The 25,383-nt window shown below is 50.5% G+C and overlaps 1 protein-coding gene and 1 long non-coding RNA gene across 2 annotated transcripts in view; both read right to left on the minus strand.

The window, feature by feature from the left end:
• Positions 1 to 2,090: 2,090 nt before the first annotated feature.
• On the minus strand, positions 2,091 to 9,411 carry St3gal1 (ST3 beta-galactoside alpha-2,3-sialyltransferase 1). Its single transcript, XM_036208388.1, has 6 exons — positions 8,837 to 9,411; positions 7,847 to 8,043; positions 6,517 to 6,696; positions 5,348 to 5,393; positions 3,875 to 3,994; positions 2,091 to 2,621 (listed from the first exon to the last, which is right to left on the minus strand). Exons 1-6 carry the CDS (start codon positions 9,140 to 9,142, stop codon positions 2,448 to 2,450), a joined length of 1,023 nt encoding a protein of 340 aa, XP_036064281.1. The 5' UTR covers positions 9,143 to 9,411; the 3' UTR covers positions 2,091 to 2,447.
• Positions 9,412 to 9,456: 45 nt separating this feature from the next.
• Positions 9,457 to 25,383, minus strand: part of LOC118597356 — a 45,538-nt gene continuing 29,611 nt past the window's right edge. Inside the window, exons 2-3 of the long non-coding RNA XR_004946808.1 lie at positions 24,410 to 24,464; positions 9,457 to 9,699 (exon numbers count right to left, since the gene is read on the minus strand). This is a non-coding gene — a long non-coding RNA (uncharacterized LOC118597356). The remainder of the gene's footprint in view (positions 9,700 to 24,409; positions 24,465 to 25,383) is intronic.

Here is a 25,383-nt window from a genome sequence, read left to right on the forward strand (position 1 = left end):
CTGCTGAGACTCCCCTGGTCCCCCTGGACTTAGCAGCTTCCTGATCAGCTCATGCACTGCAGCCCAGGACCAGCTCTGCTATCAGCAGCCAGCCCACTCTCTTTGGGAAAGCCCTTCCTGTTCTCAGCCACCCACACCCCAAGGAAAGCTACAATTACCTTAAACTAATTGGTGCACTTAATTCTGGACACAGTGGACTGTATCTTATTCAGTTAAGAGCCCACTGCTAAGCTAGTGAAACACAGGGGAAGACTGGGGGTTATAAGAGATAATGCTGGCTCCTTGGCTGGACAAGAGGGAGGGAAAGAGGAAGGACGCAGGGGGTGGAGGGTGGGGGGTGGAGGGGCCTGGAAGGGGCCAGGTGGAAACTAGAAGAGCTTCCTGAGCAGTGCTCAGCTAGAAATGGCTACACTCTTACGGCAGGCACTTGCTCTCACGCAGTAGAACTCAGGTACACCTGAGCTGTTACCCCTACGCCAGTGGCCACTAATTCTGACTTGTCCCATGGACAGACCCACTGATGCACAAAGTCTGCTGAGTTCCTCACACTCGGACCTCTGAGGATGCCTCTCTAGAGCAAGGACCTCACAAGAGGTCAGCCTTTTCAGCCAAGGATCTTAAGTCAGAAAGGATTTTTTTTTTTTCTTTAAAGCAGAACATCATATTTCTCCACTAAGAGCATGGATTCTGAGTCTTGGAGAATTGAACAAAAGCTACAACAAAGCCACTCAGGACAGACTCCTGGAAAACAGCAATCTTGGTGTCTGCTCTTTGGTGATGCCTGTGAATGGCCCAAAGCTGTATCTGGCCCAGTTGAGGCCCCTGAGCTCTTATTGTGGAGAGGAACCTGAGCAGGGCGATGTCTCCCAAGCCTCAAGAGACCTCTCTCATATTCTGCCTTGAAGAAGCTGCAGTGGTCTTTAGCGAATACTCTAGACAGAAACAGAGGTTTCTCTTATGGAACATCTGCAAGGAGGTGACAGTTACCACTCAGTGCCTATTCACCCTCATCTCAATTCCCTCACCAAGGAGTCATCAGTGAGGACAGAGGTCCCAGCCTGAGCGAGTCCCTTCTGCAGTAAGGAAGAAGGCAAGTCAGCTGTAGCAGAAAGGGAGATGGCATGGATTGTACAAAGGATCAGCAGCGCCACAGGATCTGCCACCAGCAAGCTCCGAGTCCAGATGTCTCAACACACACATCCAGGATGCTCAGAGGCTTCCCTTTCTATTTCTGCTCCCACTTGCCAGGCAAAGCAAGAAAACCACTGTGAGCAGCAATGGGGAAGAGTGTGCATGGGGTCAGCTGAATTAACAAATCAATAAATAACAGGAAGTCTGTAGAGGGAAGGAAGGAGGGGATAACAGACAGGAGTGAGGAGAAGAGGTACATGCATTTCAACTGTGGTCCTAGGATGTCCCCATTGGGACCCCAAGGACTCCAGGAATGTGGCTACTAGAGATTTAGCCCAGTGTTCAGGACCCAGGGGAGGATGCTGGTTGTTAGTGGTCCCGAACCCAACAGTCTGAGGGAATAGAAGTGATCACCCATCCTATGCTTGGCACACTCTGAGTGGTGCAGAGTATCATCTGGAAAGAGACTCTGAACTATGCAGCAAAGCAGGGTGCTAGTGAGGGTCCCCCTTTTCCAGTTGGGGATTTTGCTTTATGTCAGCCAGTGCATGCATTTCTTCCTCAAGTTCAAAGGCACGTGGAAGTAGTCAGACCTGCTCCGGCCATCTGTATCACCACAGAGGCCATCTGTATCACCATGGAGGATAATCACACAGGATGGTGAAGAGGGCTTCCCACCCATCAGTGACACATGGCGAGGTTTCTGGAATCAGAAGCTTTGCTCAGCCATCACTAGTGAGCTTATGGAAGAAAGGGACAACGGGGATGTCATATAATGTGACAGGCCAGGCTTCATGCAAAGGAGAACAGTATCTTGCCCCAGTGCTGGTGGAGCCTTGTAGTTGGGGCTCTGCTCTGGAGATAGCAGTCACAAACATCCCAGCCAGAGTCTGAGTTGAGCTTGAGGCCCATAGTTCAGTCAGCCTCTAAATAACTTCCAGGAAATGCCCGCTCTTTTGAACATAGGAATCTTCAGGATTTATTTTCCCCCCCCCCACCCCAGAAGTCAAAATAACTGTCATTATTTGGATGTGAGACTGTTCCCAGTATCTTCCCACTTTCCTCCAGCCAGGAGACAGCAGTGAGAAAGCGCTCCCACCTTAGACAGGCCAGAGCCTTGCTCTGTACCCTGGGAGAGTTGGACAACATTGCTAAATAGATGCAACCAAAACGAGGGTATATGAGGCTGCCAGCAAGCCCGGGGACACCCCAAGTTCAGCCCTGGAAGCTTCTAGAACAGAGCAGCTTCAGTGAGATGCTGGGGCTGCAAGTTGAGAGGTGAGACGAGATGTGTCCGTCCTTAGTGGGTCGCAGCATCATCTCCCCTTGAAGATGCGAATTTTGTTGATAGCTGCCAGGTTGGTTGTGACATTGTACTCGAAGTCAGCATCATGCACCCCTGTCTTTCGGAATGCACCTGCAGATGTCTTGTTTTCCCAGTAATGGTGCCAATTCCCTTTGCTGTCTGCCCCGAAGCCATACAAGTCCACCTGTGGGGCAAAGGCAAGGTGAGACCCAGGTTGCATCAGCATGGGGGCAGTGTGTGTGTGGGGGGGATTCAGGAAAGGTAGTCTGCGGTTGTCCCTGGAATGTTATGGTAAACGTTAATGGTTCAAAGGAACCTTCTTCAGAAAGCCAAAGCAAGCCAAATAAGACTCAAGTTCAACTCTGCCCAAAGGCACCTTGGGGTGACCTCAAGTAGGTAGTCCTGAGGGGGACTGGGCCTGTAGTAGAGCTCACAGGGGTCCTGGAGAGAAGGTGAGGAGAGCTTAGAAGGCAGGCAAACTGTCCCTCATCCAAGCTGACTCTTGATGCATCCCATCATTTCAGAGCCTCATTTTCCCATCTGGAAAGAAGGCCAAGAGGCATGAACACAGAGGGTAGGTGACAGATTTCAAACTCTTCATTCTGAGGCCAGCATCTGAGGCTGGGGTCCAAACACACGTGACAAACACCAGTGGATACTTATTCTGTACCTAATATCTCTGGACAAATCAAATGCAGGCAGGCTTACTTTTCATTAGATGCCACCTGGCAGGTACTGGGGACATCAGGGACATATCCTTTAAGACTCAACCCCTACAACTTATAGCAGTCATAGACAGGATGTCACTTGGGGGGGGGGCAAGTTGGGTTTTAGCTAGTGAGTAGATGGTGACCAGTGAGGAACATTAACAGAAGGCATGCCATCTGGCTGTGGGGTGGAAGACAGATTAGAGCTAGAGAGGGGTATGCACAACAGAGCAGGGATCTTTGGGTGGGACGGGAGATCAGAGATGGAAGCAGTGTCTCTGAGGGTCTAACTCTAGTTCTCCCAGTTGGGTGGGTAGTGGAAGCCCTTTATGCCCTAGCTTCCTAGACATTCTGGTGAACTGAGTCAGGGTGTGGCCCAAGTACTGACTGTAGTTCCTCCTGTGGCTTTAACAAGCAACCTGAGGGTGGTAACCGTGGCCTTTACAGCTCTCCCGGTCTAAGCTGGTTAGAGCCTGCTTCTTCATTTTGAGCTGAATCAGAGCCTAGCCACCCTCACCAGAATGTTTCAGAATTACTGCTCCAGAGAACCATATCATAAGGCTGCCGCTCTTCCACACACCTGCTGACACAGGTGCCAGAGACCCTTTGGATAGATGTGGTTGGAAACTATCTTCTGCCCGCTCTCCTACCCTGGACTCCCGTGCAAACATGGGGAGGTGCGGGGGATAGCCCTTGTCCCTGTAGCCTGCAGGAACATAGGCTGACATACCTCATCACAGACATGAATGGAGAAGATGACGGAGAGGATTCCAGTTGACGGGTACCGCCCATGCCCCTGAAGCCAGCTGTCAAAGACATACTTGATGAAGGCTGGGTGGTAGATCAGGATCTGCAGAGAGAATGGACTCGGTGAGTACAGCCAGTGAAAGACACAGAGCATCTAGTGGGTGCTATACTGATGTGGCCATGAGAACATGGTCATGCAGAGATCTGACAAACTTCTTTGTATTTACGGACTTCGTGCTGGGGACACTAGAGATATCCTGCACCGTTACAAGGTAGGCCTGAAGAGCAATGGGGGCTACAGGGAAGAAGAAGCACCAAATAGCTTCACGGCACTGGGGGAAGCCTTGAAAGGGACAGTGAAGTGGTATCGAAATAAAAATCCTCTGGGGGCAGGGAGTGTGACCCAAGGCTCCAGAAGTGCTCCAGGGAGCAGTGTGAGGACTCATGACAGTGTCCCACTGCATTAAAAACATACCCGTGGGCCACCTGCTCTGCCTGGCATTGGCTGGAATCTCTGACCTAAGGTAAACTATATGTATGGCTTTCCTTCCCTGTTATGAAGACACCAAGGTACAGAGAGGCTAAGCAACATGTTCAGTGTTACACAGCCATGACAGTTTCCCTGTGCCATGCATGGCCTTGGCCTCATCCCCTGTGACTGCCTTGGGGACACTGATGGGGACTTTGGGAACAGCAAAGGGTATAGGCAGCCTTATACCATTTATTAGAGAAAGGATGGGTTCACAGGTCTCTGCAAGGCTCTTCATTTCTCAGCTCTGCTTCAGGGCATTACAGTCTTAGGAACAAGACCCACCCTACAGAGATTTCTATGACTTCTTTCTGAGATTGTGGTGCTCAAGGCCAAGAACAGCCTGTTGCAGGCACATGGGGATTTCATCTCATCCTAGCATGATCTAGGCTGTGTCCCTGGACATAGTACAGGCCTTTCCAAGCCTCCTAAAGTATGATAGTGTATGCAAAGATCCAGTGTGGTAGGTTTTTCACACATGTTCCTGCTTTGGTCCATGTTTGGGCCAGTGCAGTATAGGGGTCCACTGGGAAGGATGGAGGTGTGGAGGTGTGGGAGATGGAGGTGTGGGAAGGTGGATCTGTGTGAGTCTGGCGTTGGGAAGCTCCCAGGATTGTTAAAAAACTACAGCCCACACTCCCCCTACCCTCCAGGGGCTTGTGAGAGCTGGACTACTGGTGCTACCCTGGGTTGGCTGTAGTAGGTTTGGGTAACTCCTGAAGAGTCACATCTGTGGCAAGTTCCCAGGATGTGCTGCTGTTCTAGAGACCCACTATAAGGACCTGTCCTTAGCGGCGAAGCTGCACAGGTGCCAGCAACCGCACCAGGCCAGGGCCCGGGCACTCTGTGTAGCTCAGTCCTGCCACCACAGCACTAAATCTTGGGAAAGAAGTCGGCAAAGTTGGGGGGTCCTAAGCTGCCACTTACCTTCTCTTGTTTCACTTTGATCTTCGGGGGCACGGGGACGTAGGTGCTGTGGATCGGGAAAGAGAAGGGATTTAATGTGGAGAGGGGGCACCTGGGCACCAGAAGGCTCTGGGGAGTGGCATAGCCTTGGCAAACAAAGGTAGAGAGGCTTAGGTGCTCAGAAGCCACCTTCCTGCAGGAGCACAGCTCCTGCAGTAGCTCCAGAGTGGCACCAGGGGGCGACCCTGGCTGATTTGAGCCAGAATGGGGACTTGCTCCAAGCACACAGATTTCAGGGGCCTAGGGATAGTTGTCTCAGTCTTCTAGATTCAGAACATCTGTGCCCATTAGTAGGGCTCAGGCTGATGCTGGGGAACTGACAGGGGTGACCTATGGCTGTCTCCAGCTCATGCAGGCAGACATGAGCTGCAGCATCAAAGTGTAAAATCCGCTACCACGTGGAACATAACTGCTGCACTTCAGGTTCTCCAAGTGCCTGGGTGCTAGGGAGCACCTTGAGTAGGCAGCCTGGCCCAACCTCTCGCTGAGCCCTTTCCTTACACTCTGTCCCCTGGAGGCATGGAGTTCCTGGAACCCGCAGTTCTTGGCTCTGGCTCTACTCCTGAGAGACCTGGGCTAGGACCAGGAGTTATGCGGACATCTGGAAATGGAAGCCACTCCCACTTCGAGAAAAGCCAGGGACTGAGGAATTAGACCCAGATGGTTGCACGGGCTCTGGGTCAAGTTCAGTGTTGGGCAAGTGGTTTGGCCCAGCCATAGTTGCTCCCTGGAGGCCAGAGCTAATGAGAAACACTGCTTTGAGGACCAAACGAGATGCCAAGTTTCAAATGATAGGCGCCATGCCTGGGGAGCAGATGGCAGCGCTTACTCTTGGAGAGCCAGTGTTGACGGATCCACAAAGTATGTATGTGCTCAGGAGCCCCTGCCTGTTCCGTGCTGGCTGCAGTCTAGGGATCTCGGCACTGAGGATGGACGCCAAGCTACCACAACCAGCCTCAGAACTGAGGCTGGACAAGTCAGGCAGGATCAACCAAGGAGATGGATGGCAGGAGCAGCCACTTATGTACCAGGAGGCGTGGGGGAGAGGAATCCCAAGGGACAGTTTGGCAGGGATGAGCCGTGGTAGGTAGGAGAGAGATGGGCACAGGGCAGTCACTAGAGAAACTCACTGAGTGATGGTGCCTGTGGTGGTAGCGCTGACCACCCACTGCAGGTCGGTGGTCTTGAAGGGGACCAGGACCATGCTGACATTCTCTCCCAGCTCCCGGAAGCTCTCAGGATACACAAGATGGTGGGTGGTCCTGCTCCCAACATCTGCCTCAAAGCCCACAGTGGGTGCCCTGTTCATCCTGGGAGGAGAGGAAAAGGGGCACATGTTAAGGATGCTGGAGATGGAGTCACCCATGTGGTAACCACAGGTGAGCTTCCTGGTTCCCTAGGCCTTTGTTTCTCCACGTGAACAATGGGGACATTGTAGACACAGGCCAGACAAGCCTGGCAGAGCAGGTCTGAAATCCCAGCTACTTGGGAGGCAAGAGCCAGAGGATGGTAAGTTCCAGGTCAGCCTGAGCAACTCAGTTTTGGGGGACATGGAGGAGGTAACTCAGTCAAAAGAAGACAGCTTGCCCAGCATGCACAAGGCCAAGATCCATCCCTTGTTCAGCAAAACAGAGGCCGTGGCTTGTTTTTCTTTTAAATAATAGCAAGTGTGGTGGGTCTTGCCCTCTAATAATCAACCACCTGTGTCATGGGTAACTGTACCTACTAGATGCACCTTTTTAATAATCCAGAGCCCAGACAAGATATCTACCAAGCTACAGCTTTGAACTCAGGACTGCCTGACCCTGAACCTGACTTTGCTTCTTATCATGGGCATTCCCAATGATACTAGGTACAGGGAAAGCCAGGAAAGGGACCTGTGGGTATGAAGTCAAGGATACAGAAATAAGGTGGTTCTAGATTCTAGATGTACCATTTATCCATCCATCCATCCATCCATCCATCCATCCATCCTATCTATGTATGTCTGTATCTATATAAGTATGTCTGTCTGGGGGATACTGAGTCCCATCTCTAATTATTCTCTCTGCCCCAGGACAATTCTGAGTAGGGATTATGAAAAACTCAAGGGAGACATGGTACTTTTTCCTGAGATGCCAATTCCACTTGGGGACAGAGGAAACAAAGCTGACTTGAAAAGCTTCTGGTTCACGGTCTAGATTGAAAGCTGGGTGTGGATTTGAGCCACAGAAGCACTGGCTGTAAGTCAGTTTTGCCTACTCAGTAGCCCTTAGGTACTAAGTCACCAGCCTATGGGAAATCTCTAGCCAAGGCTTTGGCATTGCATATCACCTTGCTAGGGAAAAATGGGGGAACTGAGACCCAGAGGTCAGTCAGTACTGGGGCCCCAGGCCCGGGATCTTGTTCTTCTGAGCCAAGCCAAGGTGTTTCACACATCTCTGAGGTTCCCTGAGCTCGGGTTCAGGGTCCAGTGCTCACCTTACCACAAAATCATGGCTGTCAATGTCAGGCCCGTACGAGGAGTCCTTCAAGTTCCCGGAGTTTCCCACGACTGCACAGCGCCGGCAACCCACCAACCTCTTATCCAGCGCGGGATCCACATTCCCAGGCACCACACGAAACAGTTCCTTGATAGTGTCACTCAGGTTGTTAGGCTTCCTCTCCCGCTGGAGCCTCTGGGACAAAGAACCGAGGGGGTGGTCAGCTTGGCTCCATCACCTCTGGCTGGGTAGGCTGGCTCCCTGGCCACCAAACCCAGCTACTAACTGTGAAGGAACAGGTGGTTCGTGATAGCCACCCCCAGCCCAAGACAGGAGTCAGGAAGAAAGCTCATGCATGCATTCTACAGGTACTCTCTGGGCACCTACTGTGTGTGAGACTAGGACTTTAGCTGACCTTCAGGTATGAGGGAAGGGGTCAGGGCAGGGCCAATCCCCAGACATGGAGGACCGCAATATTTATTGCATTTCTCATTCACATCACCTGCTAAGATCTTGCTATGCTACTGGTGGCAGGTATGACCAGCCTGAATCAGGGGGTACACTAGAGCCAAAGCCACATGCCTGTCCCAGGAAAGGACACCTGAGACACAGGAAAACCATGGGATATGGGAGCAGAGTCTGGGTGCTGCAGATGTGGGCCAAAGGGGTATCACAAATGATCAGCAGCAGCAGTAGCAGGAGAAAGGCATGAGGGGTAAAGACCCTTAGCCTCCAGGACTGAGCCATGTGATCACTTCTAACATCTTAAACTACCAGGTCCATGGTGATTTGTTAAGGGAGCCACAGGAGGGAACAGCAAGTAGGGTTTTTCTCTGGCTTACACATAATAGCTGCTCAATAAACAGTCCCTGAGTGAAGGGGTGCCTGAAACAAAAATGACACTCTGAATGCTGCCAGATGCTTGGTGGGTCCCACAGACTTAGCATTTACCTCCCCTCTCCCTGCTCCCAGCCCCTACTCTGCTCACCAGCCACCACTGGTACGTGTCCTCGTCCATCAGAGCATTGTGGGCTGTCAGCAGCGGCTGCATGGTCTTGTTGAAGCGCTGGTCGAACCAGTAGGAGACCTTGCCCTGGCTGATGCAGTGTGTGCAGGTGCAGGGCTGGGCCTTGATGAGCTTGTGTAAGTTGTCTGAGAACCCCAGGACCATCTGCTTGGAGAACCAGGCAGCGTACAGTACCGTGCTTGAGTAGTTCAGGACAAAGGATGTGAGGAAGACGAGAAGCAGGAGGAAGGTGAGCCACTTGAAGGTCCTCTTCCTCATGTTCATCATCTACATCCCTTTGCCGGGCCCTCTGTGTTATTGGGAGGGTGGCAGAGAGGAGACCCTGCCTGGAGCTGAGGGGATCCCAGAGACACAGGAGCAAGTAGAGCAGGAAGGGGAGGCCTCCGAGGCAGCTAGGGAACACTTTGACCTGTTGGAGACACGCCTAGGTCTGTGCTCTGGCTATCTCTGTGTGGCCCATGAGGGTAGTCCGTGAGGTGCAGACGCAGCTGTAGTGTCTTCCTTCTGGTAAACAGCATGGTCTATCTCTTTTGCCACCCCAAGCAAAGCCGAAAATGTGGCTGGATGACGTCAATGAAACCTGGGAAGAGGACTGTTCTCCTCCACGCAAAAGGGATCAAGGTTTAATCCTCAGCCTGAGTGAACCCCCAGAGGAGCTGAGGAAGGGTCTTGGTGCAGGATGTGGGGCCGCTGCTTGGCCGCCCTCCTCCAGAGAGTGTGGTTTGAGACAATCCTTAATGAGAGCTTTGTGCTTCCCAGGCTGCTGTCACCAGGGATGGGGACGTAAAGGACATCTTGGAGAAGGTACAGAGGTTGATGAGCATCTGTGGAGAAAAAAAAAGGAAGAAATGTAGATGAAACTTGGTGACCTTGATATGGCCCTGTTTCTCTCTCCACACCTTTTCCACATGCCTCAGGGGCTTCCCTGTGGGCTTTGATAGCACCTGTTTTTCCTGCTTCTAGCCTGAACTTTGCACTGCGCTCCCCCGCCCCCCATCCACCAGAGTATACCACTGCTAAGCAAACACTCCCAATGCCATAGGTGAGTGGCTTGGACTGCCATGCTCTGCCCACCACGATGAACAGATGTAGCCTGAAATCATGAGCCACAATACATCTAACCTGCCTCAAGTTGTTCCTGGCAGGTATTCTATCAGGTGATAATAATAATAATAATAATAATAATAATAATAATAATAACAACTTAATACAATGTCAGGAGCTCGAGGCTCAGGTTTTTAGTCTCTCAATTACTGCTTTCTGCTTCTTAAACTGTGAAACTATGTCGTTTACATATGAGCAGATTCCCTCCAATGAGGGAAAAATGGTTCACAACCTAAGTCCCTCCCCTGGATATTTCGTTTGCCATGGGCATAGCCTCTCAGGGTTTGACTTAGTGACCGATGAACTTAATCCATCTGTCTGTCCTTCCAATCAGGTCTCCATTCGGCCCCTTGCTGTCCTTGACTACTACCTCCTGGGAGTCAGCACCCATGGCATGCAGGAGGCGGCTAGCTTCATCTCCACTCATCTCCCATCTTCACCCTCCATCATCTCCCATCCCTCAGGCATCTCCTCCTTTCAAGCTTTGGCTGGAGTTCTCCACTTTGCAGCCACTCTGGTCTTTGGTGGGAGAACAGGTCAGAACGAGAGGCCCCACTGAGCTCCAGCGCATCTCCCTTCTCTACAGACCTGAGCAGGAGGCTGGGCAGGAAGGGGCAAAGGAAGAACTGGGGCCTCAAGAGCCCCTGCCCTGCCCAGAAGGGCCCAGGAACAGTTCTTTTATTATCTCTGTGTCACACATTCTTTTCACAACCATCTTGACTCATGGCCAAATCTTGTCTTTTTCATCACTGAAAGGCAGACCCTCTCCAAGCCTCTGGGTTCTGGCTCACTGGCTTTATGAGGCAGAACCCTCAAGCCCAGTAAGGCCTGGTCCAGTGGAAGGCCTCCAGCATGCCAGAGAGAGGAAAGGGCCTTCGCTAAACTGCTTGGCAGCCCTGTCCTGGTCAGTGGATACTTGGTACCGCTTAGTCGTTATTTAATTTTTATTAATTAAATTTTTTCATTTATTTTACATCCTGACTGGTTTCCCTGGCCTCCTCTCCCCCTGCCTCCCTCCCCGTCCCTGCCTCCCTCTACACTCCCTGTCCGCTCCTCTTCTGTCTCCGTTCCTGTGTGCTGGGGGTTGGGCCCTTCCTCTCTCTAACCCTTGCTTCCTGAATCCAGAGAATAGAACGGTGCTCCTCCAGGCCTGTGTGGAAAGAATGAGCGACACAAAGATGACCAGCTCAGGGCACCGAGTACTACATGAGTCATGGTTCTTCCCTGAATCCCAGATGCTTCCTGCCTGATCCCTGGACTGTCTCAAGCAAGGTTACTTAAAGGACTTAGTGACACCAGGCATCAAAGAACACGAGTCAGGGTAACCCCCTGCCTCAGGTGCCTCAGCTCCTCCAGGTGCTTCCTGAGGTCCAGGGAGAAAGGAGTCCTAACATACGGTGTGTGGGACACAGCAAACAGTCAACCTGTGAGGACGATCACTGTGAGCTCCCAGGCTGATTCAGCGAGCTAGTAGCTAGTTTTGACACCCCAGGGCAGTGGTTCTCATCTGTGGGTCGTGACCCCTTGACAAGCCTCCATCTCCAAAACTATTTATATTATAATTGATAACAAAGCAAAATTACACTTACAAAGTAGCGACAAAAATAATTTTATTTTTGGGGGTCACCTAGAGGCTCACAGTGTTAGGAAGATTGAGACTACTGCCCCGGGGGCTCCTTCATGGTGGCTCTGCTCCCACTTTCTCACCGGCCTGTCCCTCCAGATTCCCTTCCGCCATGCTTGGGAGTACAGATGTACTGCCGTTTGGAGCCTGTGACACCTCCTGAATCAGAGGCCATCACCCTAATAGCTCTGGGCAGCAGTGCTGGATGGGGCCAACCTGTTCTTGGGAATGAAACATCTAGACACCACACCCTTTTCCTTCCCTGTGTCTGGCACATCTACTCTGTGCTAAGCAAGAAGTTCCAGGAAGAAGATGCTGGCCCTGGAAATAGTGTCCCCTGAGCAAGATCTGGGGTTGCTGTGTTTTCATTCAAGGGTGTGTCTTACTTCTGCTTTAATCCCTCATTAGGAAAACCCATGGCTCAGTGAGTCAGACCTGGAGGCTGCCGCCTGAAGTGCAGCTGTGGAGAGAAATGTGGCCTACCTCAGCTCCTGCATCAACCATAGCCTACCTCAGCTCCTGCACCACTCATAGCCTACCTCAGCTCCTATACCACCCCATAGCCTGCCCCAGCTCCTGCACCACCCATAGCCTGCCACTGAGGACAACTCAAGGCTCTTGCTCCTGATGCTAGGTGACTAGCTTCTTCCTGAAGATGTCTCCCACCTACCACTTCCTGGAGAACTTGGGAGAGTGGAGATGTTCAGAAATCTTCCAGAAAAATTCTAGGTTCCTGTAGTTAATGTCAAAGTATGGGGATGGCCAGGGGCTCCATACCCAACACTAACCTCCATCTCCAGTGATGGAGGGCCTGGGCCTTAAAAACAACAACAACAACTCATTTTTGAGCTTTTCTTGCCTAGGGAGCTCTGCAGGCACTCAGCCAATGATGTCTGGGTAGACAGAAGAAAGAGACAGGCCTTTCTTCTACCCAACCTTAGTGGTGGAGGCTGTAGTTGGCTTTGCATGGGACTGGGGAACCCTCCCTACCTAAAGGCTGAAGGTCTCAGGGTCCCAACCAGAGCAGGTTCCCTAAATACCTGAGGCCCACACTTCCCTCAAGTTTGCAAACAACTGGTCCATGCTCTCACCCAGGTTCCTCAGTGCTTACCTTGCAGACAGATCCCTAGAACATCCCAAACCAAACCTGGCAGCCAGGAGTTATGTCCCTATTTATTCCTTTCCTGGCAGCCCATCTGACTTCCCATTTTACCTCTACTCAGTCTGCCCATCCCAGACAGACCTACCACCTAACAGACTTTGTATATATCACACCCTGTGTATATTTTCATTATCAAATAGACTGGATTTAGGATTTACCATGGAAGTAAAATAAATCTTACAAGGGTGGAAGGAGGTGGCGAGTTGGCTCAGAGGTTAAGAGCATTTGCTGCTAATGCAGAGAGGATCAGGGGTCAGATCCCAGAGCCGATATTGGACAGTACAAACCTGCCTGTATGAAACTCCAGTTGATAGATCTGATACTGATTTCTTACCTCTACAATCACCTGCATGTGTGTGTGTGTGTGTGTGTGTGTGTGTGTGCGCGTGTGTGTGTGCGCGCGCGCACGCGCACACACACACAACAAACAAACAAACAAACAAATAAATAAATAAAAGCAAATCTTTTTTAAAAAGTAGGTTATTACGAAAGAATTTTTCTAGAAAGGCTTAACTGTATTGGGAAGACCTACACTGAATATAGGTAACGCCATACTGGACTGAAGGTGAAAGTCTGCTGAGTGCCAGCATTCACTACTCTGTTTCCTGACTATGGAAGCCATGGGCTCTGCCACTCACGGTCCTGTTACTGTATCACCCCTGCCAAGATGATTTGTCCCCTCTGACTGTGAGCTAAAACAAACCATTTAATGATGGCTTGAATAATAAATGATTCATGTATTTGAATACTTGGTTTGCTGCTGGTGCCACTGTTTGGAGAGATTATGGAACCTTCAGGAGGCTGAAGCTCGCTGGAGAAAAGTCCATCGGTAGGTAGGTGGACTGTGAGAGTTTATACTCTCTACTTTCAGTTCACCCTGTGCTTCCTGCAGGCAGTTATTCAAAATAGTTACACAGCTTTCTTATCTGGCCATCTGCTACCATGCCTCTCCTTGACATTATGGATTCCCCTGCCACACCCTGTACCATAAATGAAATAAATCCCTTTTTTTCTGTAAGTCACTTTGGTTGTGGTGTTTTATCACATCAATACAAAGTAACTCATTCAGAAACTGGTAACGGGAGTCGGGTTCTACAATCAGAGGACAGCCCCGAGAGGCAGGCAAGCCCTAGGAGACCATTGTGGGACCCTACAAAAGGGAAGCCTGAGTTGTTGTGGAGACCTCAAGATATTGGGAATGCCAGAGATGTGAAACATCTGTCGAGGAGTTTCATACACAGAGAGAATGGAATCAGTCAGAGTAAGGTCCATGTTGCAGACAGCAAATGTGAATAGTGTAGGCTGAGCCGTCCAACCCTTTCGGAACTAAATTCCCATATACCAGGCACTGAGCTACAGGATCCTTCTGTGTTTACCCTTCTTAGTTTTGGTCTTATTTTAGTCCAGTACTTCCTCTCTGTGCCTCTCTCTATCCATGCCCCCCACCTTTCAAATAGTATGCAAATTCTGTGCAATTATGTGTTAGAAGTATATGATTTGCTTTTTCGTTTTTCAGGGGATGACAGTTAAGGGATTGCCTTGAGTCTCAGAAGCCACTGTGAACCACAGACCAGTGTTAAAACAGTTGAAAGACTATGGGGATTTTGAAAGTTAGGCCAAACACATTTTGTTATGAGATGGCTGTGAGTCTGTGAGCGTCAAGGAGTGGAGTGTGACAGTTTGAATGAGAACCATCCTTCAGAGGCTAGCATAGTTGAATGCTTGGTCCCTGGTTGGTGGCATCGTTTGGGGGAGGTTATGGAGCCCTTAGAAGGTGGAGACTAGCTGGAGGAAGTACATCACCACAGAGGGCGGGCTTTAAGTGTTTACGGCCTCACTCCACCCCTAGTTCTTCTTTCCTTGCACTGGATAAAGATGTGATTTCTCAACTTCCTGCTCCACATCTCCACGGCCATTATGGGCTTTCCCTTTGGAATGACAAGCCAAAATAAACTCTTGAATCGGTTGCTTTTGGTCACGGTACTTGATGGTAACAAAAAGGAGCTAATACATCTGCCTTCCTTCCTTCAACTGCTTTTGTTAGGCATTTTGTCACGGGGATGAGAAAAGTCACTAGTATGTGCCATTCAGGCAGGCAGTGAGTCTCTTAGCAGCTTCCTGGAACCCTGCTTCATAGAGGAGGAAGTTGGCCTCTTTCCAAACCACATGGAACTGGTGGCAACAATCAGCCCCATTTAACATCGTACATCCTATTACGCAATGATGTAAAAGCCCTTGACTAAAGGAGCTTGCTCTGGGTCAAGGCTAGTAAGGGCTGAGTTGGTTCCTAAGTCAGCCCTTCAGTGTCACACTGTCATCCCTGTCCCCTGGAACCCTGTAGTACTCTTCTGAACACAGTTGATGTGGTGGCTGGAATGACAATGTCCTCTATAGGCTCTGGCTTTGAACATTCAGTGTCTAACTGGCGGCACTGTTTGGGGGAAGCTTAGGAGACACCTCCTTGCTGGAGGAAGTATTTCTCTGGAGGTGGGCTCTGAGAGTTTAAGGCTCTGCCCTAACTCTAGTTCTCTGTCTCTGCTTTTTGCTTGTGGTTCAAGACACGAACGAGCCCTTCGTTTTTGTTCCAGCTACCATGCCTGACATCTGCTGCCTCTGCTCCACCACCATGGGCTTTAACTATCTAAAACTATAATCCCAATACACTCTTATTCTGTAAGTTGCCTTGGTCACAGTGTTTTATCTCAGCAACAGAAAAGTAACTAATACCCCTGTGTGTGTGTCATCTTCACCACCAGATAATGAAGACAAAGACTGGGGCCACAGCCGGGAAGTATCATGACGGGTCCCTGTACTAAATCTGCTCCGAGGGGCCAGTGCCTCCCAGAAGGCCTCAATAAAGACTTAAGTGACGCTGAAATGGCAGACCAGTGATAGCTCAAGAAGGGTTCCTTGGAGCAGATGACTCTGCAGACATCTGAGGCTTGGTATGGATAAGAGATGAGGAGGGAAGATTGAGGGACACCTCAGCTTGTGGTATTGGCAATGGGACCAGTCAGGATTATGGAGAAATGGGTACCCTTTGAGTGTCTGAGCCAGTGGACACAGCCTAGTCATGGACTATTTGGAAATGCAGATTTGAAATGCAGGCAAAAGGGAGCCACAGCCAGTGTGAAAGAATGGTCAGGGGTACAAGGCTGGAGTGTAGGGAGGGTTCAGGACACTCCAAAGGAGGCTGGAGAGCAGTTTTATTTCATCTCAGAGACAGAGAGGAAACTTTTCTCTTTTGGGGCCTCACGTTCCCTGTCCCTTCCTGCACACTCTCTCATCCATCTCTCCATAACCAAGAGGTGCTGGCAGGTGGGAGAGCTCTTGGCTACACTTGCAAGTCTCTTTCCTGACTCCCCTACCTGTCCCCTTGCCAGTTTCCTTGCTGGGAGGATGGGGAGAAAAGACTCCATTCAAACACAGATAACCATTCAGGGCGCAGTTTTCAGACTCCCGAGAAGCCTGATTAACCAGGATTAGAGTCACATGGGGATCTGTCAGGTTATGTTGTCATATTCTCAGCGGCACAAAAACAATTTAAGTCCACAAATCTTCTCACGTGGATGGAAGGGTGCTCCACCTGGAGCCTGGCGACGTGCAAAGAGCATGAGAAGGGAAGAACCAGAGTGGGAGCTAGCAGGAGCCTGCTGTCTGGGTACCCAGGTACACAGGTCCTCTAAGGGTGTCCCGGATGTGGATGGTGGAGTAACCAGAGCACAGGAAAGGCGGCTTAGGGACCCCTCCTCCAGTGTCCTGGGGCTGTCAGCTGCCTCTAAGGAGCTCATGTGAGTGAGATGGGGCAGCCAGGCTGCTGGGAGCTGAGCTTCAGAAAGCTGACATGTGACTCCAAGAGGGGCCTTTCTGCATACTTCCCTTCATTTCCACAGGAATAGCTCTGGTTGCCTAAGCCCCTGAGGTGAACAAAGGCTCATTAGAAAGAGCCATGCTCTCACTTGACAGCTTACCACATCCAAGTTGCCTGTTGGCACCTCTCCCAAACTCGGGAAACGAGGAACACTGCTGAGCAATCCTCCTGGACTACTGGGGTACCAGGCTGAATGGACTAGAGGCCTAAAGATCAGCACTGTAGAAGCAGAGGACTCAAAGAGCAGCAGAGGCTGAACAGCCCTCCTGAGGGCTGGGGTGAAGACAGGAATAGATGGTGGCCGGCCAGGCAGTGTGGGCAGGCAGGCCTAGCAAACAGGGCAAGTGATGACTAGCGGATCATGGAATGTGCTTCCTGGCCCTAGAGTACCTCCGGAGACAGGGGCATCACAGCCACAAGAGAAATGCTACAGTTAGTCTCTCCCCATGTGTACCCTTGTTAGAGAAGCCTGAACACAGCCATGCAGCCCTGTACCAGGGAGGACCACACAGGGGACCTCTTTTCAGTATGCAGCATGCTCTCATGGGCATCTCTGAGAACTGCAGCCTTGCAGCTCAGAGATAATTTTTCTTTGTATACTGGAGACATGGAGATAGCAAGGGCAGAGGCTATAACTCACTGCCACATTGTGAGTGACAAGCCCCCAGTCAAAGCCAGACACGGCTCCTGAACTATGCAGCCCATGTCTGTGATGGATACCATATGCTGGGGGCCAGAGACACCCTGGATCCCTGATGCAGTGTGTGGTCACAGAGGTGCCTCCTCATCAATCATTACATGATCTCAGGGCTTCAGGTTTCATGGGAGAACTCACTAAGAGATCAGCCCTCAGGTCTAGGGTCAGCTGCAGGACCATAGCCTGTTACCCTTCCCCATGCACGAGATACCTCAGAGTGGGGAAAATGTAGGCCTTGGCCTCCAGAAGGATGTTACCCTGTCTGCCTGTTCTCTGGCTCCCTGTGCACTTCTGTGCCTCAAGCTAAGCACCAGTAGCTTTATTCTACATTGTCCAATCAACCTGTCAATGTGGCCACTTTACACATTAGGAAAATGAAGCCCAGAAAGGGGAAGTCACTTGCCCCAGTGTGGAACAACTTATAAGAGTTAAGCTAAAAGGCTGCCTAAGCAGTGTGGCTGCAAAGCCCAAGCTCTTCCTGTTGGGTTTTGCCTCTCAGATCTGGTCTTGTGCTAGGTCCCTTTCTGGGGCATAGCAGCCTTCTGTCCCAGAGAGTCCAAGTGGGAAGGTGAAGGTCATCTCACCCAGTCCTGCACTTCCCAAAGTGACCATAGATGCTATACCTCGATATAACTGAGGAAGCATGCATGCATGGAGGAGAGAGGCACCCTGAGCTAGTACCAATGATGGCTGGAGGTACAGCGAGAGTGGGCCCAGCCTGCTGGCAGGTGGGTGTTCAATACAGACATTGCCATCCATTCTGCCCTGTGACCTGTTAAAGAGTATGGGGGAGGGGTGAGAGGACTGGACTGTGCATCTCCTGCTGCTTATTAAAGGACTTCTGCGTGGGGAGTGCAGTTTTAAAAGCATCATATTCTGGTCCATTTGTTTTAAAATATACAGGTATCCTTTCATCTCCTCCTAGCACCAGTGATGAGAGGCTGCTCTGGAAAAGTCTGGCAGCTCCCTTTGGATCTCAGAGAGATGGCAGAGTTGGAGGGTAAGAGGGCACAGATGTTCCAGGTGTGGGGAAACATACACAGGTTGGAGCTGGAAACCTTGGCCTGAATCTGGCTCTCAGATGTGGCCAGTCAGTGCCCTCTGAAAGGCCTCTTCCACATAATGCCTCATCCAGACAATTCAAGGTACAAATCTTTCCCCTGAGAACACTAACATGGGTGCGGGGGTACAGCTATGTGACAGAGGGGCACTGTATGGTTGTGTAAAATAAGACACACATAATTCACCCTCACAGAATTTGATTATTCATTTTCTTTACTGAGAATGATGTTTAGTCTGAACAGCACGTAGACCCACACAACTCATCTGTGCTTGAAAATGTCAAAGTCCAGTTTTTCCACCTATCAGTTTATTCCCTGACAAAGGAGAGTATGGGTCAAGAGAGGGGAGGTGACAGGGGTCACCTTTCCCTATGGGTGCAGGAAGTAGCCATTTACAAGGTCCATAGTATGTCCCTGCACAGTTCTCCCACTGGGCAGCAGGGCCTTCTTCCTGATCTACAAGTCTCATGTCCTCTGCCAGAATCTGGAATTACCGACAGCCTGACTGGTTAATTCCCAAACATAAAACAGAACCTACCCCCAGACTCCTGCTTTCTTTGCTTCCTGCACTGTTCTTTGCCCCCCAAAAGCTCCACGACCCCTCAACTCCTGGAATTCAATGCCAACCCACATCACCTCTACAAGATCCTACCTAAGTGACCCTCTGAGCTACAATAATGACTACCCTGGCAAGATACACCATCATTGAAATAGTGGCTTGAGAGTTACAGGGGTGGCCAATTGCTTTCTGGTTGGTTTTAGGGCTCATTCCACATACCAGAACTCAGACCTGGTCAGGGATCTATGGCTGGGGAAGCCATAGGCCCTGGGGAAGAACTTATTACTATTATTTTGGTAAATAGACATAGTATCTTAACTACTCTTTAAATACTCATTTTATACTCATAGGTTAGTATATCATCTACATCACACATTTACATGCAACATCTATATCACACCAAGATGCAATATCTGTAACACACTTTCTCCCTTCAAAGGTTGAGGGATGTTCCAAAAGAGGGGACAGAAAAACTGTAAGAGAGAGAGGCAATGGGAGACAGGGGAGAAACAGTGTTTTCCAGACACAACAAGACCACTGCACTCATTAATTCCTACCAGCTGTGGTTGCCTGCACAGAATCAAGGCCAGTCAACATTGCAGCGTGTGTGTGTGTGTGTGTGTGTGTGTGTGTGTGTGTGTGTGTGTGTGAGAGAGAGAGAGAGAGAGAGAGAGAGAGAGAGAGACAGACAGACAGACAGACAGAGACATACACAGAAACAGAAATACATACACACACAGAGTGGGAGAGAGACAGACAGACAGACAGAGACATACACAGAGACAGAAATACACACACACATACACACACACACACACACACACACAGAGTGGGTGGGAGAGAAAGAGAGAGAGAGAGAGACAGAGAGAGAGACAGAGAGAGGGAGATCATGAGGCCCCACCTCTAGCTGAGAGCTATTGGCACTTGGTGGCTTCTGGGGGAGGGGAGTCAATTTTCTTCAGGGTGTGACCTCTGGTAGGTCGACCATGCTTCAGTGGATAGCCTTACACCTATTCAAATAAGGCAACACTAATTGAACATAGTTAAAACTTTAGAAAATGTAAAAAGAGGACATGAAATTGGGAGAAGGACATGGTGGGAAGAGTTAGAGGGGAGGGAGGTAGATATGACCAAAAGAGGTCATACACATACATTAAATTCTCAAAGAATAAATAAGACATATTTACAAATCTAAAGGTTACTTTACCACACCTTGAACTCCCATGAAGGCATTGGTTACACCATTGTGAAAGTGTTTGCTGTCGCTCTGCCCTGTCCCTGCAGTGATATGTGTTGGGATAACTGGTACCTAAAAGAAAGGCCTTGCCCTGGGAAAATGCATTTTATTGTATTCTTTTTTCTTGTCATCAGGAAGACAAACATAAAAAATGAATCTCACCCAAGCTGGCTCTCCTCCTGTCTGGCTGCACCTTCCCTGCTCTCTAGAGTCACAGCAGACCCCATGGGACTCCTCAAGCCAACAGGGACTTTGCACAGTCTGTCTGCTCTGCCCAGGGGCTCTTCCCCGCCAGCTTGCTTCTCTTTTCAAAGCAGGATGCTGGGTCCGGCGAATGATGGCTTCTTGGACAAACTGTCTCGATCACCTTTGCATCTCCTCACCTTTGTGTTCTAGATCACACAGTAACTAGGAAACATCAGGGGTTGCTGTGCAAAGCAGAAAGGGTGGGCCTGAAGCTAAGCATGGGCCACTTCCTCCTTTCCGCCCTTCCCCCAGCTCTGCTCCTCCTTTCCGCCCTTCCCCCAGCTCTGGACAGCACCTGGACAGCAGGCACCATCTGCATTTTTATAAATGAGGAGCTGAGGCTGTGATACACCTAGCAAGGTTCAATTACTCAGTCTCTACCTAGTGACTGGTTTTTCCAATGCTGCCGTGGTTGGAAGACTTCCTTCCCATCTCCTGTGTTTAACAGTCACGCTTGTGCGGACACTCGTACAAAAGCCAGGCTGGAAGGCTCTGCACCTCTATTGCAAAATGGTGGCACCCTACCTTTGAGGTTCCTGTTTCATACTGCAAAGCACTGCATGTGCAAGCCTTGGTCCTAGCCTTTATTTGCCTCTCAGAACTTAGGAAAGTAAGACTGGAGCCCTATGTCCTCTAAAGTCTCGAGGAAGCAGGGATCGGGTAGCACATTTCCTCATGAGTGAGATGAAAGTCAAGTCCGAGATGACGCACCACCATTATTCTGCTACCTACATGTCCAAATATTTTTATTAACAAAATCACTCTAGGTGACATCTTGGTGACAGAGCAGATCTTTGTCCCTGGTTCCTCGAAGCTGGAGCACCCCAGGTCTCAGCACCGCCTTCCCTGGAGCTTGGGGGGGGGGGATCTCCAGCTCCACAGGATGTTTGGGCTATTGGATATAAGGCACCAGAGGCAAAATCGACCTGACTGAAAAAGACAAAATAAGCTATCAACAGGACCACGGTAAGCTAATGGATTCCGGGCAGACACTGGGGGAGGAAACGCACAAGACTGTGAGAGGGAAATTTCTAAACATTTATATTTTGGAGCCTGCAAGAATGAATTAGCCCAGAACTCTCTGCACTTTGCCCAAAAGGGAAAGTCTGTTAGGATGAAAGATCCCCACAAAAGAACTTCCTGTAAGAGACACCTTTGTCCTGCCCCATTCGACTGATATAGTTCTCTTGTCCCCTGCCACAGTCCAAATCAACAGGCACTTGGGGATGACAGACAGAGAAAAAGAGAGTGGAATGTGGCTGTGATGGTTGAGAAGTGAACACATACAGAGTCAAGCTGGAAGAGGGCAATGGGGTACCTAGTACATCACCTGCCTCTGGGCCTTTACACCCACTGCTGTCTACACAGCCGTCTTCTTACTCCAGGGTCTGTTAGGGGGGTTTACACAGTGTCTGAGTCTGTGCCGGAGTCCTATACTGGGTCCTTGGCCTTCATGAGGATCTGTTTCCTATCAGGCATATGGATCGGGACACTCCGATGATGCTCCATGAAGCAGGCTCACTGACAGATCCACAACCTGCCCCTTGAAGGATGCAGCAGGGCTGGGTTGCATCCCACAGGGCTGGAATTTTGGTTCATTCCTTTATGAAATACTTACAGGTGCTCTAAGCCTGGATCCAGGCAGAATGGGCTTTCTGATTGTTCTTTTTCTAGCTGAATGAATTTTTAGTCCATGGAAGGTTTAATAAGTCCGTCTGGGCCCCCAGGAAAGAACTGCTCAACTGTTCCCACAAATGAGTTTCAGCCTCTGCATCGCCAGGCCCTGGAGGTTCTGGGGATACAAAGCTGGTCCAAAGGTCCAGCCTGGAAGCCCTAGGCAGTGTGAGGGTTCGTGGCTCCCAGGTTTTCTCTGCTAAGAGTCAGAAGCCTGGAGACAAAAGGCGGATTGCTGCCAGGGGGTTGCTCCCCCTGCTCACCACTGCTCACCTCAGAGACAAGCTTTGTCACATTTCAGGGTTAGAGAAGCACCCCACTGCCACCACCTCCCTGCCTTAGCATCTGAGGTTCGCAGAGGGAATGCAAACAGCCTAGGGATGTCCACCAGTCTGTGGTGACGTTGAGGCTCAGACTCGGGGCCCTTGACTTTCTCAGCACATCTCTTACAGTAGAAGCAGCTGTCGGAACTGTATAGTGGGTGCCTGGCAGGTGCCAGGGTCTCCACATGTTGGAGAATTAGACCTGGACAGAGGCCATGCCTCTGCATCCTTCTAGCTCCAGTCCCTGCCTGCTGGCCTTCCGTCCCCGAGGCCAGCACCACACAGCGGCCCAGCCTTGCTTTCTGAACGGAGCCTCCTGCTCTACTTGACATCACGGACCTGACCTAGTCACGGGCTGAGGGCTCACAGCCTGATCTCTGAAATGCAGCTTGAGAATAAATGCAAAGCAACAAAATGAAACAATTTCAAATTTCACTGAGAGCAATTGGACTCAGGACGAGCAAGGACGAGCAAACAACTTCTTGTTAGAGACACCTTTGTCCTGCCTCCATTCAACTGTCTGATTTTTCTTGTTCCCTCCCGGTCCTATAGGCACTTGGAAAAGACAGAGAGAGAAAAATAGAGAGGAGTAGTGGCTGTGTTGGGGGCGGGGGCCAGGTACTGAACACACAGAGAATCAAGGTGGAAGTGGGCAATGGGGTACCAAGGAGATTCCGACTCAGGGCCTTTGCACACACTGCTGTGTAGACAGTCTTTTCTTTTCTTTTTCCTTTTTACCTCAGAGGCTTGTTCTTTCATTGCATCACCTACTTTGCTTGTTATTTTGTGTCTGCTCAGGTGCACACGCATGTGCAGATGCATGAGTGTGCACAGGTGCACATGTGGAGGCCAGAGGTCAGTGACAGATGTCAATTTTGTCAGGAGCCATTCACCTTGTGCTCTGAGACAGGGACCTGGGCTCATCAATTAGGCTATGCTGGACGGCCAGTGAGCCCCAGAGATCTGCTCATCTCGGTGTCCTTGGTGCTAAGGTAGCAAGCATGTGTCACTATACCCAGCTTTTGAAAATGTGAGTGTGGGAACCAAACTCAGGTCTTCACATCTGTGAGGCAGGACTTGACTGAACTGAGCCGTCAATCTCCCTAAGCCCTCCCTGCATTCGTGGCTGCCCAAAGGCCTTCCTGGTCCCCTTAAAGTCACCTTGCTGTCATTTCCTCTGGCTTGGTAGCATTTCCCATGCCTTAACCATGAGATGACACTGCACTGGGGCTCAAGTTACTTGTTTTTCTGTGTGTCCCCTGCTGACCTGGGAGTTCACTAGTCTGCCTTGCCCAGGGCCCCCAGGTGAAAACAGTGTCTTGGGACACTGGGGAACACTCAGGGCTGGGAACAGGTCCTTTCTGACTGGACTCACAAGGGGTGGGAGGAACCTGGCAGACAGCATCGTCCACCTAAAGCAAGCAGCCCGTGACCCGGAGGCCTTAAGTCTGGAGTTTGCCTTTTCTGGTTGACCCCGGACAAACAAATTATCGGTTCCTGGGAGGGACTTCCTCTGATTTCGCAAAAGCAAATAACCAAAAATAACCAGGTGGTGTAACTGTCCAACCACCCATGACAGAGTCACTTGAGGGTGAGATTCATCTGTGGGCACCTCTGTGGCTGAGGCAGGATGTGACACAGTCATGAGGAGGTGCCTGGCCCCTCTGATGCTCAGTGTTCTGCTTCCTAGAGAGCTGGTTCCTCAGAGGGTTTCTTAGGGAGGTGGATACACTTCTGCCAGTCACCTAGGACTCATTCCTCAAGTCAGAACCCTGGAGCTAGGGAGTGTCCTAACCACAAACCAACCCCCTTCTCAGTTCAAAGCCCCACAGCTCTTTCCTGTAAGCCCACAGTTCTGCGTGAGGTCACCAAATCGCCAAAGCCACAGCTCAGCTTTCGGTAGAGACAATCAGCTCAACACCATCCCAGACAACTCAGAGCACAGTTTCTAGAGTCAAGGGAAATGGAGTGCTTACCTGTTGTGCCACATCAGTGGAGTTCCTTGACCTCTCCGAGTCCCAGTGTCTTCATCTGAAAAACAGAAACAAAAGCTCAGCATCGCCAGCAGGAAGATTGATGCTGTAGGGCCAAGGAGGGATTTCCTGCAGTTTACACAGCAAACACAAACTTCTAAAGTGGAGTGACAGCTCTGTTAACTGTTCAGTGCCAGGGAAGAACACACAAGTATCTAAAACAGCACTAGACAGAGCGAGAGAGCCACATGTCTCTACTTCCTGTCCAAAACGGAAACAACAAAGCTCTAGAGACCAGGCCTCTAAGGCCATTTTCAGTTCCAAAGTGTTAAATGTGGGGCACCTGCCCCAGAGTCTGAACTATTGGGGGTGCTGGCAGGTCCCGCTCCTCCTACTCCTAGGGGGATGAATATGGCTGGAAGCAGACATGGAAGCAGAGAACAGCCCTTTCCTGTGGGCCCACGAATAGAGGCTGAGCCCAGCACACATCCCAGTCTCAGGGCAGTAGATGCCGCATGGGGAGGGGACAGCAGGAAGAATGTGAGCTGCACTTTAGGGACCATGAAGACAGAGCCTGGGCTGGAGCTAAGGTCCCAGGTCAAAGGCCCTGACCTCTCTGACGCCGGCCCCTGCAGCAAGTTGTTTTTTAGGGTCTCAGAAATGGGGTCCAGAGACAAGCTGTCCTTTTGGGTAAGAGATTTATTGGGTGAGTTCTTAGCACTACAGAAACCCAGCATAGGATGGGGGAGGGGCTCTTACAGGTTTCAAAGGTGGGGGAGGGATTCCCCTGCCTGATAGTTGATAAGTAGCCCATAGGATATGCCTGCCTTCAGGTTATCTCTGATTCCCAGGGAACAGAGGAAGGCAGACATTCAGCCCTAGAGTTAATGTGTGTCCATCATGTGGGATATGTGCCGTGCAGCCCCTTTGCTTAGAGACTTAGCAATGTTCCTTCAAGGAAGGAAGACTGTCCCTGT

This window comes from Onychomys torridus, chromosome 16 (genome assembly GCF_903995425.1).
Source record: "Onychomys torridus chromosome 16, mOncTor1.1, whole genome shotgun sequence".
Taxonomy (NCBI): domain Eukaryota; kingdom Metazoa; phylum Chordata; class Mammalia; order Rodentia; family Cricetidae; genus Onychomys; species Onychomys torridus.